Below are 19,410 nucleotides of genomic sequence, written 5' to 3' on the forward strand. Positions count from 1 at the left end.
AATCTAAGTGTTGAAACTGGCAGCTTTTCAAATCTGACTTTAAGACCCATTCTCAGGCACTCCCATAAGCACTCTGTCTGAAAAATTTCAGTGATTCTAAATCGCACTGTAGAAGCCTATGGGCGGGACTTAACACGCCCAGAATCATGTAGCTCCAATTCGCACCTCCAACTGCGCATGCGCTGAAAAAAATATAAAATGTGGCTCTCCTGCTCCTGGGCCAGATAATGCCTCCCCCAGCCCCCACAGACATTATCCCACTCCCACAACATTACTGACCCCCTTATTCCCCCACCCACTTGCCACCCAGACCGATCGCGGCCCCCCTGCCCCCGCCCCCAACCCCAACCAGCCAATCTTAAGCAGAGAGCCATCAGACGCTCGGCAGTATATCCTCACAAGCTGGAGTGCCTGAATCGGACTTTTGTAGAGCATGTGCGCATCGTGCCAAATCTGGTAAAGGCGGAAGTGTCGGTAAAGTTGGGCATGCAACCCCTTATGTGGGTCTAAATACATGCAAATGCATTTAAATTGCCATCACGCCCATTTTGGGCATGATCCCAATTGTGGCCATTTTCAGGCCTTGGTAAAGAGGGAATTGGCGTGGAAGCAGGCATGGATTGCGCTACTTTACTAACGTGATGGTAAAATCGGGCCCCTTGTCTTCCACCAAAGACAACGACGTTTGGCTGGGAATTATTCCACAGGAGAGAATGGGTTCCTGCCACGATCCTTGCACAGACTGGACTTGTCTCGTTCACTGTCCAAACCAGAGATGATTTCATGTGGAGGAGGCATGCAGTCCAGCTGTTGGCAGAAAGACCTGATCTGGAAATGGGACCTGCTGAAAATCCAGGTTCAACTGCACAAAGGTTGAACCTCCTTGCAACCCTGACACCGACAGACACTGTTGAGGCATGTCACCTATAGACTAAATATAGAATTAGTCTCTAATTACAACATCAACACCGGGCAAATCAGCCACTGATGATGTTTATGCAAAGATGAAAATGCCAGAGGTTACAACCAGTGCAAAGATGATGATGCCAGAGCTTCACTGTTCTACCATTCCAAGAGCAACGACCTCCAAACCATCTGACTTATTGACTATTGTTTATTGATTATTGTTCATGTTGCACATATTTTGAATTTGTTTGGGACTTTTAATTCCAAGGAGAATGTTATACATTGATTCTTGGTAGCTGTATTAATATATTTATGTATTCACCTGAAGTGATGTCACAGATTGTTAGCATGGGAAACTGCCAAAGTGAAGAAGCAGTCATGTTGTGAACACCACCCTATGAATAAAGCTCCATTATTTTTAAGCCTCCATGGTTCCTAATGTCAATCTTCAATATACAAAAACCCTAACTTCCATATTGACCAGTTCAAGAAGTGCTTGTAAAAGCAAATTTAGTTCAATGAGCCAGGAACCAACTTAAAATTGATTAAAGACTTTTAACCGGTCTGCAAACATATACAATTGAACTGTAGGCAGGTTGGACTGAAGACATAACCAAAAATATAACTGGAGACTATCTTAGAACATTATTGTATCGATCACATTGTCCTGAGTCCCCCTCTCATAGTGCACCTCATTGGCAGAACTCCAGATCTTTCTCCTAAAAACAGCTTGATCACCTAGTCCTGTAAACCTACAAGATCCTTATTGTTATAAAATACTTTTCTGTGTTCCAATATTGTGAAATTATGCTCATTTATTTAGTGGTATTGTATTTACGCACCAATCCCAAATATTTCTGTACTCCGGTACGATGCATTCTTATTTCTATGTCTAATATCCACTCCACTTTGCTTTCTAGTGCCATAACTCCTTCCCCAATAAACCCACATCCTAGATTCCCCTCTGCTGCTTCCAAATTCCAAAGCTCACTCACTAATTGCACACCTGAGAACCCACTTCCATTAATGCTAATTCTGCACCTTGCAGAATATACGCCCATTACTGTTAACACAGATTTACCATCGCTGAACCCAACATCTATTGGTTAGTTTCAAATAACATAATTTATTCTTTCCGTCTTACTTTTCCCATCTTCCCAGCAATAAATTTCACATTTTTATCACTTTTTTCTCATTAATCGTTATAGCAACTCCAATTAAAATTTTCAGATGCTGAACATCTGCTATGTATCCAGTTCTTCACTTACCTTGCATATTTTCCTTAGTCAGTTGCATGCTACTCTCACTCTATTCAAGCACCACGTTGACCTACAGTGAGACTGTCTCCTATATGTACATCAATCACTTTGGTCGTAAGGTTGTATGTTGTCTCGGGAATAAGACACATGCAGCAAAAACCATGTATCGTTGTTTCCAATTTTCAATCTTGTCATAGAGACATTGACGTTTGCAGCACAGAAAAAGGCCCTTTGGCCCATTGAGTCTGCGCTGGTCAAAGACAAACCACCCACGTATTATAATTCCATTTTCCAGCACTTGGTCCATAGCCTTTTATGCCTTGGCATTACACGTGCACATCTAAATACTTCCTAAATGCCTCTGCCTCCATCACCCTTTCAAGCATTCAGTTCCAGACTCCCATCACCCTCTGGGTGAGGAATAAGAACATAAGAAATAGGAGCAGGAGTAGGCCATCTAGCCCTTCGAGCCTGCCCCGCCATTCAATAAGATCATGGCTGATCTGTCGTGGCTCAGTTCCACTTTCCCGCCCTCTCCCCATAACCCTTAATCCCCTCTCTTATCAAAAACCCATCAGCCCGCTAAATATAAAATATATAAAAATATTTAGCGAGGCAGCCTCCACCACTTCAACGGGCAGAGAATTCCAGAGATTCACCACCCTTTGAGTGAAGAAGTTCCTCCTCAACTCCGTTCTAAACCGCCCCCCCTTTATCTTGAGGCTGTGCCCCCTAGTCCTACTGTCTTTTTTGAGCAGGAAGAGTCTCTCCACCTCTATCCTATCCATCCCATTCATCATCATATACATCTCAATGAGATCTCCCCTCATTCTTCTTTTGATCTATTCTGCCCCTCCATTTAGTTTGTGCTGCATCTTTTTATGATGTAGGAGCGATAGCCTCCCACATCATAACATTGGGTGAAGAAAGACCCATTGGTTTCGGGTCTCAAATCTTGAGCAAGGTTGAAAGTAACTGTGCACAGTTTGAAAGAGAAGCATTAAGGATCATCTTTGGCATAAAGAAATTCTAGCAGTTCCTGCATGGGTTGTCTGCTAAATACCACTTTTGGATCACACATGGGAATTCCATCACTTGTAGCAAGTGGAATGCAGAGCTGGGCATTGCTTTTGTCCAGACATGCTAATACCATTAATGTGGTTGGACTTTCAAGATTACCACCACCAGAGAGTTCATCAGGCTACTCATTCAGGAATATTTTCTTCTTTGAACAATTAAACAACACATAATGACTTCAAGACAAGTGAAGAAGCATACCAGATGGAATGCATCCCAGGGTTCTGAAGGAAATGGCAGAGGTGATAGTAGATGCCTTCGTGATTATTTTCCAAACATCGCTGCATTCCGGGGAAGTGCTGGAAGATTGGAAAACGGCTAATGTTACACCGCTGTTTAAAAAGGGTAGCAGGCAAAAGGCAGGGAATTATAGGCTGGTTAGTTTAACGTCTGTTGTGGGGAAAATGCTTGGATCCATCATCAAAGAAGAAATAGTGAGGCACCTTGAGAAAAATTGTTTGATAGAGCAGACGCAGCACGGATTCGTTAAGGGGAAGTCGTGTCTGACGAATTTATAGGAATTCTATGAGGATGTGACTAGTGCGGTAGACAGAGGGGAACCGGTGGATGTGATGTTTCTCGATTTTTCAGAAGGCGTTTGATAATGTGCCGCACAAAAGGTTGCTTCAGAAGGTTAGGGGGCATGGAGTTGGGGGTAAGGTGTTAGCGTGGATAGAGGATTGGCTGTCTAATAGGAGGCAGAGAGTTGGTATCAATGGGTGCTATTCAGATTGGCAGTTGGTGACTAGTGGAGTGCCCCAGGGATCGGTGCTGGGGCCTCAGCTATTTACCATCTATATAGATGATTTGGAGGAGGGGGGTGAGTGTAGGGTGTCAAAATTTGCTGATGACACGAAAATAAGTGGAAAAGCAAATTGTGCTGAGGGTGTGGAAAGCCTGCAGAGGGATCCAGATAGGCTAAGCGAGTGGGCGAGGACCTGGCAGATGGAGTACAATGTTAGCAACTGTGAGGTTATCCACTTTGGCAGGAATAATAGCAGGAGCGACTACTATTTAAAGGGCGAAAAGCTGCAGCATGCTACGGTGCATGAGTCGCAAAAACCCAGCCTGCAGGTGCAGCAGGTGATCAGGAAGGCAAATGGGATGCTGGCCTTTATAGCGAGGGGGATTGAATATAAAAGCAGGGAGGTCTTGCTGCAACTGTGCAGGGCACTGGTGAGGCCGCAGCTGGAATACTGTGTGCAGTTTTGGTCGCCGTACTTGCGCAAGGATATTTTGGCCTTGGAGGGAGTGCAGAGGAGGTTCACTAGGCTGATACCAGAGATGAGGGGGTTGAACTATGAAGAGAGGTTGAATAGACTGGGTTTGTACTCGTTGGAGTTTAGAAGGATGAGGGGGGATCTTATAGAGACATTTAAGATAATGAAGGGGATGGATAGGGTAGAGGTAGAGACATTCTTCCCAGTCAGAAAGGACAGCAGGACTAGAGGGCACAGCCTCAAGATAAGGGGGGGAGGGTGCAGTTTAGAACGGAGTTGAGGAGGAACTTCTTCACTCAAAGGGTGGTGAATCTCTGGAATTCCCTGCCCGTTGATGTGGTAGAGGCTGCCTTGCTAAATATATTTAAGACACAGGTGGATAGGTTTTTGGTAGGCAAGGGAATTAAGGGTTATGGGGAGAAAGCAGGAAAGTGGAACTGAGCCACTTCAGATCAGCCATGATCTTATTGAATGGCGGGGCAGGCTCGACGGGCTAGATGGCCGACTCCTGCTTCTAGTTCTTATGTTCTAATCCGATACTCTCCAAAGTGATGGGAATAGTATTACATGAGAAAACCTCAGAACTAACACCTAAGCTGAAATCGTACTATTCTAGGAGACTGGAGCTGATCAGAGTGATCATTCTGCCACCATTGAGAAAGCTGGTGTTAGAATGAAGTTACATGAGGGTGATTGTGGAATCGTAGGCATGAAGGAAATAGCAAAGAATTGTTTCTGTAGCCTGAATTGGATGCGAAAATTGAAAAGAAATCTACAACATGTTCTTCCTGTGTGAAACTAAGAAACCCCTAGCACCACAGTATCCATGGAAATGGCCTGGCATTGAGTGCATGTGAATTTAGCAGGATCTTTCAAAGGACGTATGTTCTTAGTAACAGTTGATGCTCACGTTAAGTGGTCAGAGGACACTGAAATGAAATCTACTTCATCAGAGTAGATTACCAAGAAACTAGGAGAGGTATTTAGTCATTTTGGATTCCCTGAACAACTGGTAAGCAACAATGTACCTCAATTCTTCTCACAACTCAAAAGTTTCCAACAGGAGAATGGTATTCAACATATTAGGTCTGCACTGCATCATTCTGCTATTAATGGAGTAGCAGAATGTTTTGTCCAAACCATGAAACAAACCTCGAAAGTAACTAGGAGACAAGGTTCATTGATAAAATGCCTTAACAGATTCCTGCAAGTGTATAGGAATACCACACATTCCATGAACAAGACCTCTCTTGTATTACAAATGAAGAATCAACTAGGATTCGCATTTGATCTATTGAAACCCCTGAAAACGAATCACAACCAGAAAGACAAATGGAATGATAGGAAAGCAAAAGAAAGCAAAGGTCTTCTACCAGGAAAAGGGAGTTTTGGCCTGAATTTGCTCCACAGGCGAGAAATGGGTTCCTGCCACAATCTTTGCACAGACTGGATCTGTTTTTATGTCCAGACCAGAGGTGTTATCTGGAGGACACATGTAGACCAACTGTTAGCTGGAAGGACATATCCGCTGTAATTGGAACCCATTGAGAATCCGCGTGCAAAGTACTGACCTGAATCTTCCTACAACCGAACATCAGCAGACACTGTTCAGGAAAGCAAAATCTCATCTACTGATCAGATTTGGAAACAACCTCCAGCTCCTATGTCAACGCTGGTCAATCTAACTACCAACCAGCTAGAGGTCTGCTGTCAGCTATTTCAGGAGGCTTTATGACGGGTGCTCAGCACTGACTAACTGAATGTTCTACATTAGATTTTATGTGTCATTGGTCAGGCCTTGTGTTTCATAAGGAAGTGGACCTGCCTTAATGTTGGTAACAGTAAATTACAGCACACGTTTCTTGCTCTGGGGTTCTTGGAGTTGTAAGGATTTAGAAGTGGCACTGCACTAGTTGTAGGAATATGATGAGTAGTTTGGAATTGAAGATTTGGGAGTTGCAGTCACTATCTGGACGTAGGGAACTGAATAAAGAGGGCTGGGAATAGTTTGAATGTTGTTCGAGGAAATTGAAGTATTGAGCACTCAGCTAAGTGGCATAAGATTTTGGGTTAGTCACTGAGGGAATGTAAATAGTTGGAGAGAGAAAAATATATAGGTGCATGACATGGCACAAGTTTGATATTCTGTCAAGTTTGGTTTGTCACCTTTTTTAAACCTGGTCTCAGAACATAAGCAGATTTAAAAACCAAGATTGCAGTTCAAATTCTTAAACCAAGCTTACTTTGACTTTAACATGGTGTTGCATTTTTATCAGACAAAGTCTTGAGAGAGATAATTCAAATGTACCTGAGGTTATTTGGTTCGTTTTGTATTTTACTGACAGTTTCTTTTCAGTTTTAAGGACATCATATTTTCAGAAGTTCAGCAGTCCTGGTAGCTTTTCTTCTAGGAAATATAAAAGGGTTTAAATCAAAAATAGATGCAAATTCTCATGGGAAAAGGCTTTATGGTATCTTACAGACGCAGGCAACCAGCGTGCTACTTTGATGTTCCAGAAAAAAAAGGGAGAAATGCACCATGCTTTTCGAAGTTATTTGCAAAGGATTAAGTTGGTTTGACAGTTGCAACCTTTTTATTATTCTGCTCGCTCAAGCAGATGGAAGTTTGCCTGCTCAGAATCACAGGATTGTTATGGTGCAGAAATAGACCATTCGGCCTACTGTGTCTGTATCTGCTGTAAATGTTTAATGAGATAAATGACTTTGTGTCTTTTCATGGGTGACATAGCAGTTAACACTGATGTCTCACAGTGCCAGGAACCCAGGTTAGATTCCGGCCTTGGGTGACTATCTGTATGTAGTTTGCACGTTCTGCCTGTGTCTAGGTGCTCCGGATCCCCTCTCAGTCCAGATATGTGCAGGTTAGATGGATTGACCATGCTAAATTTGCCCTTTAGGTGTCCAAAAATGAGTAGGTTAGATGGAGTAGCCATAGTTACAGGGATAGGTGGGGATGGGGCTGGATAAGATGCTCTTTTGGAGGATCGGTGCAGACTTGATGGGCCGCATTACCACCTCCTGCGCTTTTTAAAACTTAAATTTGCTCAGTATTTAGACCAGAAGCAAGTTTTGCTGTGATGCTCAGTCAGTTTCAATGGTGAAGGAAGGTCTGTTGAAGACAAGCAACTGAAGTCAGTTGCCATACAGGGTTCATTGTTCATTCCAGGAATGCATTATTGAAAACTATTGTGCAGTGTAGAGGATCAGAAGGACCTTGGGGCCCGGGTCCATAGGACTCTTAATTCGGCCTCGCAGGTGGAGGATGTGGTCAAGAAGGTATATGGTGTACTTGCCTTCAGTAATCGAGGGATTGAGTTTAGGAGTCGGGAGATAATGCTGCAACTTTATAAGACCCTTGTCAGACCTCACTTGGAGTACTGTGCGCAGTTCTGGTCGCCTCACTACAAGAAAGATGTGGAATCTATTGAAAGGGTGCAGAGGAGATTTACAAGGATGTTGCCTGGATTGGGTGGCATGCCTAATGAGGATAGGTTGAGGGAGCTAGGTCTTTTCTCCCTGGAGAGATGAAGGATGAGAGGTGACCTGATAGAGGTTTATAAGATGTTGAGAGTTTTAGATTGGGTGGATTCTTGGAGGCTATTTCCCAGGGCTGAAATGGTTGCTACGAGAGGACGCAGGTTTAAGGTGCTGGGGAGTAGGTACAAAGGATATGTCAGGGGTAAGTTTTTCACTCAGAGGGTGGTGAGTGAGTGGAATTGGCTGCCGTTGGAGGTGGTGGAGGCGAACTCGCTGGGGCCTTTTAAGAGACTTCTGGATGAGTACATGGGATTTAATGGGATTGAGGGTTATAGATAGGCCTGGTAGGTAGGGATATGATCGGTGCAACTTGTGGGCTGAAGGGCCTGTTTGTGCTGTAGTGTTCTATGTTCTAAAACCTACCTCAATCACAAGGCTGGAATTCACTGAAAAGGGATAGAGCACTGGGGTTCACCCATGAGTGATTTAAGACACAAGAGTAATTAAGGATAAGGAGACTTAAAAATACTCCAGTTCAATGTGAAGCAGTAGTGGTTATCAATAGTTGAGTGGGCAGTGAAGGCTGAATTTTGGGTAATAAACAGTGAGCATTCGGGAAGAGTACAGGTGGGTGAGATAACAGGTTGGTGAGAATGGCTGCGATCAGTGTGTAGGTCTGGAAGAAAAGGCTATAGAGGCTAGGCATCAAAATGTTGCCTCTGTAGGAATACCTGAAGGGTTGTACCTTCATCCCAACTATCTTCACTAATTTGTTAATGACCTTTGCTCCATCATATGGTTGAACTGGAGTTAGCATTGTTGTTTAATAGCATTTTAAAAAATTTAAATATTTGAGCCTAGTCAAAACATTGCGTGATCAAGCACATTTTCAGTAGTTAATTTGCAAAACCTATCGTGCGAAAATATAATTTTTGATATCTTGATAGTCAGCAGAGTGGGCTAGGTGGACTGAATTTTCTTTTTTGACTGCTGCATTTTTAGAATCCCTACAATGCAGAAAGAGGCCATTGGGCCCATCAAGTCTGCACCGACTAGAATCCCACCCAGGCCGTACCCCATATCCCTACTTATTTACCCGATAGTCCCTCCAACCTATGCATCTCAGGACACTAAGGAGCAATTTCCTCATGGTCAGTCAATCTAATGCGCGCATCTTTGGACTGTGGGAGGAAACCGGAGCACCTGGAGGAAACCCACGCAGACACAATAAGAACATAAGAAATAGGAGCAGGAGTAGGCCATCTAGCCCTTTGAGCCTGCCCCGCCATTCAATAAGATCATGGCTGATCTGAAGTGGATCAGTTCCACTTTCTCGCTCTCTCCCCATAACCCTTAATTCCCTTGTTTGTCAAAAACCTATCTACCTGTGACTTAAATATATTTAGCAAGGTAGCCTCCACCACTTCAACGGGCAGAGAATTCCAGAGATTCACCACCCTTTGAATGAAGAAGTTCCTCCTCAACTCCGATCTAAACTGCCGCCCCCTTACCTTGAGGCTGTGCCCTGTAGTCCTGCTATCCTTTCTAAGCAGGAAGAATCTCCCTACCTCTACCCTATCCATCCCTTTCATTATCTGATACGTCTATAAGATCCCCCCTCACCCTTCTAAACTCCAACGAGTACAGACCCAGTCTATTTAGTCTCTCTTCATTGTCCAACCCCCTCATCTTCAGTATCAGCCTAGTGAACCTCCTCTGCACTCCCTCCAAGGCCAAAATATCCTTGCGCAAGTGCGGCGACCAAAACTGCACACAGTATTCCAGCTGCGGCCTCACCAGTGCCCTGTACAGTTGCAGCAAGACCTCCCTGCTTTTGCATACTATCCCCCTCGCTATAAAGGCCAGCATCCCATTTGCCTCCTTGATCACCTGCTGCACCTGCAGACTGGGTTTTTGCGACTCATGCACAAGGACCCCTAGGTCCCTCTGCACCGTAGCATGCTGCAGCTTTTTGCCCTTTAAATAATAATCCCTCCTACTATTATTTCTGCCAAAGTGGATAACCTCACACTTGCTCACATTGTACTCCATTTGCCAGGTCCTCGCCTACTCGCTCAGCCTATCCAGATCTCTCTGCAGGCTTTCCACACCCTCCACACAATTTGCTTTTCCACTCATCTTCGTGTCATCAGCAAATTTCGTCACCCTACACTCAGCCCCCTCCTCCAGACCATCTATATAGATGGTAAATAGCTGAGGCCCCAGCACCGATCCCTGTGGCACTCCACTAGTCACCAACCGCCAATCAGAATAGCACCCATTGATACCAACTCTCTGCCTCCTATTAGACAACCAATCCTCTATCCACGCTAACACCTTACCCCCAACTCCATGCCCCCTAACCTTCTGAAGCAACCTTTTGTGAGGCACCTTATCAAATGCCTTTGAAAATCTAGAAACACCACATCCACCGGTCCCCCTCTGTCTACCGCACTAGTCACATCCTCATCGAAATCCAATAAATTTGTCAAACACGACTTCCCCTTAACGAATCCGTGCTGCGTCTGGTCTATTAAACCATTCCTTTCCAGCTGCCCCGCTCTTCTTCGTTGAAGGAGAATATGCAAACTCCACACAGACAGTGACCCAAGCTGGGAATCGCACCCAGGTCCCTGGAGCTGTGAAGCAACAGTGCTAACCATCGTGCTACTATGCCGCCCATTCTTACCCATTTATTAAATCTGTTCTTCTGTAAAAGGAGGTTGTGTGCTTAAAATGTATTTTACAGCACTTTGAAATGTCATGTCAAATGAATGTATTAATATAGATATTCATCCATAGGGACATAGTAAAAGGAATAGGTAATTCAGGCATTCAAGCTATTCAATTAGATCATGGTTAATCTATACTTCTACATTATTTATCAGCCTTTCATCTACATCCCCTGATGATCTATACGAACAAAAGGTTGTCACTCTCAGTCTTAAAAATATCATTTGACCCAGCATACACAGCCTTTTAGAGAAGAGAGTTCAAGATTTCCATGACTTTTTGATGCAAAAGTGCTGCATAATATCACTCCAAAATGGCCTTGTTCCAATCTTAAGATTATGAACTGGCTTTTCACTGCCAAGAAAGGTAGCTTAAGTCATGACATTTCCTAACTTGGCAGACATGCCTCAGTTTAAAGGATTCTGTTGCAGGGAGGTGGGGACGGGTTCAACTCTGATCTGTCGATCCTGGAAACAGGTTCTTGATGGTCACAGAAGTATGCTTCTGCCAAGGTGGGCTGGTTAGCAACTGGCCTTGGTTTTCTGGAATCGTCCCAATTGTTTTAGAAGTTGTAAGGCCCTCTAGCCCTCATCCCCCAATTCCTCGGTTCCCACTGTCCCTACTTGCCAATTTATGCCACCACCCATCCCTTGCCTCTCACCCTCGGCTCTTCTATGCTAACACAAGCCCTTCACCGACGCTCCATGCTTATACGTACCCCTCAGCGGCCACCCCCTGTCAACTCCACCTCACCCAGCTCCCATACCTTTCATACCCTGCCCTGCCATCACCACTCAAGCAGTCTCCACCATGGGCAGATCACAGAAGAGAAGTGGAGATGAAGAAATCTAACAGTCTTATACAGCTCATACACATACAAACTTGATAGGAAACAAGCTCCCATTCGAACCAATTGAAATCTTGAAAATCTCCTTGGATAGTTAATCTCTTATAAAAGCAACAAAGTTCTATTCAGACCCCAGATCAAAGACAACTAAAACTTTAATAATTACTTTAAATTGTCAATTCCGCTGCAAACTCAGACTCCTACTGAAACAATGATAGCTTTTTGACGCTCAGCCAAGCATTCATAATGATACAATGATAATGATAGCTCTTGGCACAATGTCACCAAAATTCTCTAATTAAACTGTACAACTAGATTGAAATTTTCTTCTGACCTATATTAGATGGCCCAATAGCTTGAGATCAAAGCTGTTATGATCCCAGATTGGTAGATTGTAACCTTTGTGATTTTTTTGTGCATTTTATCAAATTCCTCTTCCGCCGATGTTTGTCAAACTGTGAGCCAACCGGCCTCACTGGAACTCTGACTTTCACATGAGAGTTTCCAAGTTCTTCTCTTGAAGAACACATTCTTCAAAACTTCCTCTTGGATGCCTACCTCATGGATCCACATCCAAGAACTTAATTTTTCGTGAGGCATTTCTCTGCCCAGGAGCACCATGTGCATTCAAACTTCCATACAATCTCTCAAGTACCCAGGCATACCAACAAAACACCCACTGCTTCAGTCCGTATTAAAATGTCACTAACCTTTTCCACTTCAGAGTTCTGGCTCTCACTCCAGGTCTGTACCTTGCACTCTTATCTGGTCTTATAATGGGTGCCTCACTCTCTGCTCCTGATTTAATTGAGCATAACCTTTTTCCAGTTTTCTGCTGTTTGTTAGTTTAACTTCCTCCTATCCTGATTTCTGACTGTTGTAGCTTTTAGGACCTGTGTTCTGACCCTGTATACTAATGACTGTCTCTGAGACTTGCTTTCTTCAAGGTTATCTGGTTCAAACTGAACCCTAATTGCTTTTCTATCTGGAGCTTTGGTTGCTAAGCAACAGTTTAGTTTTTTCAAGCCGTTAATTGTTTTTGCATTTTTATTGCTTTATCCAGGAAAAGTTTAAAGTGAAACTAATCAAAAACTTGCAGACACCTCTTTCTAACATGAATCAAACTGAAGTTTTAACTCTTTCTCCGCACACAAATTTAGAAACACAAAGTTAAGCTTTTATGTTATTACAAATGCACACAATACAACTAAAAACTGTTTAATCCATCTCTATTTCCAAGCAAAACAGTCCAGCAGAAGATGTTTTTAACTCTCATTGACAGCTTCAGCCTCTTCTTTTTATTGTTCAAAGAACAAGGTATTAAACAAATCTTTCTGACACTTAAGCAAACCTTATTATCTCTTCAAGAGTTATGTGTACATGAATTTGCAACTCCCACAATTTCCAAAGCTTTGTGAAACTATAATATGAACTCCTCCCTTATGTATTCCCATCTCTGAGATGAAGGCCAACCTGAAATTAGCCCTTTTTTATTACTTTTGCATCTGTGCACTAAATTTTAGTGATTTATATGCCCAAACAAATTTGTTTGTTTTTGCATTATTTCTAATTTCCTACCATTAAGAAAACATTTCCGGTTGCCTTTTGTGGTTCCAAAGTGGAGGATGTAACATTTCCCTCCTCATTCATGCTGCCAGTGCCTCTTTTGTGGCTTTATCTGCACAATTTATTGCGTATTTTGGTTTAGTGACATCTGCAAATTTGGACACACAACTTCATTCTTCATTCAAGTTCCTGATATATATTGAAAAGCTGAGGCTGCTAAAAAAAACTCCAGTAGAGTTATAAATTATTAATGAGTCACAGGATAAAAATTGTGTTGAAGATTTAAATAATTAATTTTATTTTGTTTGGAACATTTCCAAGTATGTCATATTATCATAGGGATGGGCTTTGAGTAATCGAAGCTTCTTTTGTTTAACTTGTATGGGTTTTTTTAATGAAGTACAGTTTCAGTTTTGACCTTGTGCACGCTGTAGCTCATTGAGTCAAGGGAACAATAGGAGATAAATGTTAGCGAGGCCTGCACCTTATGCAGAGAAAATATTAACTTTATCATTCATTGTTTAGAATGCGAGTGGAGGTTCAAGCTCAGCTTGGAGTTGTGCAAGGGGAAACAAGGCGCAAAGGGGTTGCCTAGTTTGAAGCTCGAAGAAGAAATTCACGAGTGGTTCTGACAGTGAAAGACGGTTATCCTTGTGACAGAAAAAGTCACCTTGAATAGGTAGCTTCAAAAGTGCTCTAAAGAAGCTGTGGGGCAAACTTGGAAAAAGGAATTTGTGCTTGCCCAAAACTAGGACAAGAAGGCAGTGGAACCTAAGTTTAGCTGTGAAATCCACTGTGCTGAGATTGTAAACAAAAATTGGAAGACTGCTTAGCCAAAAGCTGATGAAAGGATCAGCAATACATTTCATACCTTGGAGAATGACCGGAATACGAAAGAGAAATTGAAGTGAACTCCCATGTGCTGTGACACTTCGGTTTGCTTCTAGGAAAAGAAGAAACATTCAAGAAATTGATGAGAACAAAACAATTAGAGGCAGGAGTAGACATTTCAGCCCCTCGAACTTGTTGTGCATGCAATATGATCATGGCTGATCTTTTCACATAGCCAAAGTTTTCTGGCAAAATCATAAGGAAAAAGGGGAAGTTCAGTTGGGAAGCTTAGCCTAAATATATCTGATTGTTTTTTAATTGTGCTTTTCCATGTAGAGCAAGTATTCACCTAAAATTGTTTATTTTGTATAGTTTGCCTGACTTATTTCTTGTTTAATAAAATTAATTTGTATTAAACACAAAATTTGTGGTGTAATTTATTTTTGTTGATCACTGACAGAATATCACAAATCCACTCTGACTCTCGTTAATCGGTTCGTACTTGTCCAGTTGCTCAGTCACTAAAACAATTTATTTTTAAATAGGTGGAACATTTCAAGCAATATTCAAATCCATCAAGCTGTCTACATTCTGTGTTCAATGTGCATACAGGCGATGAAGTTTTATCTAATGAAGAATATGGGCACCTTCAGGTAAGACACTTCTGTTATACCGTTCTAATACTTCTGACAAATTTAATGTTAGCATTATTAAAGTATATGCATCTGCTGTATGATTATTGATGCAACATTTCAACATTATGTTCTAATATCTTTTGTTACTTTGCACCCCAGATTGATGCCTTATCTTTGTTCTTATTGTACTTGGTCGAGATGATTTCGTCAGGACTACAAATTATCTACAATACTGATGAGGTATTGTGCATTAGATTGATGTATGAAGGCAAAATTAGCAAGTTTATTTCCTGAAATTTTAAAAGGTTTATGGCATAATGATTCAATTCCTAAAAATTGAAGTTGCTTTTAGTATTGGAAATGTACTAATTGATTTGCATAATGTTGCTTGAGTATGAAAACAAAATACAATGTTTAGGTATAGCTGGTACAGCAATTATGTTCTGGTGGAGCACAAGCAAAAGAGATGGGAAAAGAGAGACAGGGCAGAAAAGGAGTGTGAAGAGGGGAAAGAACAACAATAAAAAAATGACAGGTAGAGAATGGGAGCAGAAACGACATCAGTTGTTGGAGAGAGCAAAAACTTTAAGAATGGAGACAGAGAAAATTTGTAGCACCGAACAAGAATTTTTGGCCCAATATGTCTGCAGCAGCCAATAAAAAGAACTATCCAGCCTAATCCCATTTTTCAGCTTTGATCTACAGTCCGATAGATAATGCCACTTCAAGTTCACAGTCAACTATTTTTTTAATGCGTTGTGGGATTCTGCCCATTCCACTCTTTAAGACTGTAAGTTCTAGACCCCCATCACCCTCTGGATTTAAAAAAATCCTCAACTCCGCCGAATCCTCTTATAATTAGTTTATACCCCCACTTTGCTATAGCATCTCAATTTTATATATCTCAAGTAATCTTCCCTTATTTTCCTGTCTCTCAACAATACCGCCCCAATCTATCCAATCTTTCCTCAGAGCTAAAATTGTCCATGCTGGTAACATCTTTCTAAATTTCTTCTGTTCCATCTCTTATATCATGACATCTTTGTGATTAGCATTGCTGCTTCACAGTGCCAGCGATCCAGTTTTGATTCCCAACTTGGGTCACTGCCTGTGCGGAGTCTGCATGTTCTCCCTGTGTCTGCATGGGTATCTTCTGGGTGCTCTGGTTTTCTCCCAGAGTCTGAAATGTATACTGGCTAGGTGTATTGGCCATGCTAAATTCGCCCTCGGTGTACAGGCACTGGAGTGTGGTGACTAGGGGATTTTCACAGTAACTTCATTGCAGTGTTATTATAAGCCTACTTGTGACACTAAGCATAAATTTTAATTTTAAACTTTAATCTTTCCCATAATGTGATGACTAGCACGGTATATAATAACTGCAGTCTAATGTTTTACACGGAGTGGTGGATAGCTCACTTCACTCAATCAGAGCTGTGTTTTTTCTCAGTGACTAACTTGTTTACCTTCGTACAATTATATTTTCAGGGAGAGTTTTAACATAATCAACATGCCCACCTCATACCTATTTTGGGCACAAGTTGAAAGTGCCATCCAACAAGTGCCCCAGGCTTTGGCTCTCAAATCTGTGTCGGCACAAATTAACGAAACAGACATGGACCATTCAACCTCTCAAGCCTACAAACATAGGAAATAGGAGTAGCAGTAAACTATTCAGCCTCTAAAGCTCGCTCCACCATTGAACAGGATCATGGCTGATCTGTTTACTATAAACCCTGATAACTTTTGATTCCTTTGCCGAATAAGATTCTATCTACCTCCACCTTTAAAATATTCCATTATCCTGTCTCCACTGTCTTCTGAGGCAAAGAATTCCAAAGTTGCACAACTCGCAGTGAGAAAAAAAAATCATCTCATCTCTGACCTTAATTTTAAAGCAGTGCCCCCTACTTCTTGATTCACCTATAAAAGGAAACATCCTTTCCATATCCACCTTGTCAATACCGTTCAGGATCTTGTGTACTTCAATCAAGTCATCTCTTGTGCTTCTAAATTCCAGTGGAAACAAGCCCAGTTTGGCTAACTTTATCGTATAAGACAACCCCCTCCTTCCAGTTATCCGGCTTTGAACCAGCTCCAGCATACTTGCATCCTGAAATAAGGAGACCAAAACTACATACAGTATTCAAGATGTGGTCATACCAATGCCCTGTACAACTGAAGCATTATATCCTTACTTTTATGTCAAAATCCTCTCATAATAAATACATATAGCCCTCCATTAGCACAAGTCTTAATTACTTGCTGCACCTACATACTACTTTTGCTTGTTAGAACACCTGTATCCCATTGCACCTCTGAGTTCTGCAGCCATTCTCTGTTTAAGTAATACTGTTTTTCTTATTTTTCCTGCCAAAGTGAAGAACATCACACTTTCCCACGCGATACTCCATCTGCCAGATTTTTGCTCACTCATTCAACCTAGCTATATCTATCTTTAACCTCCTTATGCCCTCTTCAAACATACTTCCCTACATACGATACTTTCAATACCCTCGTCTAAGTTATTGATGTAAATTGTAAGAGTTGAGGCCTAACATAGACCCCTGTGCAATCTCACTCATCACATCCTGCCAACCCAAGAAAAAAGACCCTTTTGTGAATACACTTTTTTGCTCACCATTTTTATTGTTGACTCCTGACTATTGGCAGCTTCAAATATTACTATTGCAAGCATATTTTGGTTTAGCATTAAACAGCTCAAACTCTTCTGAAATTCTATAAATTACTTATCTTTATATTGCACCTTGTTATGTAATGGAAGTAGTAAAATACTTTGAACAATTTAGTGTTGCAGTGGAGTCAAATATGTATGATATAGGAATGTCCTGAAGAGTTGCAGTGCAATTTCTCTCCCCTGTGTGCCAATTGCAAGATTTCATCTCATTTTGATAATGATTAATTATAAATAGTGATTCTTTCAACAGATACAACCTATTATTTTTCTGGACTACTTCCCATTTACTGATCTCGGAGTGATACTCCAGTGCTTCACAAATTCAAGTACTCAGCTAGCAGAGATAGGTTTCTCCACACAGTTTTAGTTACTTTTAACAGTAATTGTTAGAGTTTTCAACAAGGGGATAGTTTTACCACCTCCATAGAAGGTGAATGGAGGCAATGACTGCAGCCATTAGTTTGTTTATCTGTAAATAATATATCTCAAAAACAAAAGGACTTGGTACTCTGATGGCATTTTGCCCCCAAAGAAAAACTGCTAAGTTTTTGGCACTGGAATATTTTTAAAGATCTGTTAACAATGGATGATAGGTGAAGTTTATCACAGGTCAAAATGTGAGCAGAATTTTCAGAGCCTGTTGTTGGATTTGGATTTTTTTTTACTGTAATTATTCTTTCACAGGCTGTGGCTATTACTGGCTAGACCAGCTTTAATTGCCCAGGGGAAGATGGTGCTGAACCACCTTCTTCAACCACTGCAGGCCATGGTTTAACTGCATCTTAAATCTAAATCCGGAAGATGTATGGCTTTGACGAGAATGGTAGAGGTCATGGATTTGGAAGGAGCTGTTGAAAGAACCTTGTTGAGTCGCTGCAGTGTGTCTTGTAGATGGTGCACTTTGCTACCCCTGCATGTCAGTGGTAGAGGGAGTGAATGTTCAAGATGATTGATGAGATTCCAATCAGTGGATTGTCTCCTCTTTGCTGTTTTGGTGAAATTTGTCAGCTGTGACAAAATTCACCAAAACAGCAGAGAAGAGACAATCCACAACATTAAATAATCAACCATACTCTAAATAAAGTGACTCACAACGTTCTTAAACAAAAGTCAATTTGCCTGTCTTCCATTGTTAACAGATCTTTAAAAATATTCCAGTGCCAAACACTTGTCAGTTTTTCTTTATCAGCACTTCTGCCAATATTTGATCTAAGGCTCTTACGAGGTCAGGAGCTGAATGAACATGGCTAAATCCAAACTGAGCATCACATGTGCACCACCTGCCAGTGCTTAATAGCACTGTTAATAACTTCTTTCATCTCTCCACTGATGATCAAGAGCAGTGTAATGGGACAGTAATTGGCTGTGTTGGATTCAACCTGCTTTCGTGGATAGTACATACCAAGGCAATTGGCCTGATTGGTCTGAAGCTTTTTCAGTATGATGGAAGCTCTTAATAAAAAGATTTATTTTTCCAGCATTTTACTGTAAGGGCGGCACAGTGGTTAGCACTGCTGCCTCACAGCACCAGGGACCTGGGTTCAATTCCCCAACTTGGGTCACTGTCTGTGTGGAGTTTGTATGTTCTTCCCATGTCTGAATGGTTTCCTCTGTGTGCTCTAGTTTCCTCTCTCAGTCCAAAGATGTGCGAGTTAGGTGGGTTGACCATGCTAAATTGTTCCTTAGTATCAGGGGGACTAGCTAGGGTAAATGCATGGAGTTGTGGGGATAGGGCCTGGGTGAGATTGTGGTAGGTGCAGATTTGATGGGCCGAATGGCCTCCGGCATTGTAGGATTCTATGGTTCTAGTTCCAGAGATCAGTCAGGCAGAATAAAGCTTCAAGCATCACAAAATTCTAGTAACGTTGAACTAACACAGTATGGCAGAGGTGCGCACTTACTGAATGCTTGCTTATTAAAATTGCATTCTCCAAGCTCCAGTGCAGATGCTCAAAATAGTTGAATATTTGTGATGTTGTGATACGCATTGGACATGTTCATGAAAAATATCATTTTCATTCTGAAGATATGCACCTTCTATGTTAGCAAAACACATTTACTGATTAAAAGTAAAGCTTGCAATTTGATTATGAGGAATCTTTGACATCTCAGAATCTATTTGCCCTGAGCTAAGTTTAAA

At 41.7% G+C, this 19,410-nt stretch overlaps 1 protein-coding gene across 3 annotated transcripts in view; it reads left to right on the forward strand.

Annotated features, from left to right (window-relative positions):
- Positions 1 to 19,410, forward strand: part of phkb (phosphorylase kinase, beta) — a 274,002-nt gene that overhangs the window by 77,007 nt on the left and 177,585 nt on the right. For all 3 annotated transcript variants that reach the window (XM_080186956.1, XM_080186954.1, XM_080186955.1), the window contains 2 exons: positions 14,483 to 14,590; positions 14,732 to 14,812. In XM_080186956.1, the coding sequence (XP_080043082.1) occupies positions 14,483 to 14,590; positions 14,732 to 14,812 (189 nt within the window). The remainder of the gene's footprint in view (positions 1 to 14,482; positions 14,591 to 14,731; positions 14,813 to 19,410) is intronic.

Source organism: Carcharhinus amblyrhynchos, chromosome 4 (genome assembly GCF_965287045.1).
Source record: "Carcharhinus amblyrhynchos chromosome 4, sCarAmb.v2.hapA, whole genome shotgun sequence".
Classification (NCBI taxonomy): Eukaryota; Metazoa; Chordata; class Chondrichthyes; order Carcharhiniformes; family Carcharhinidae; genus Carcharhinus; species Carcharhinus amblyrhynchos.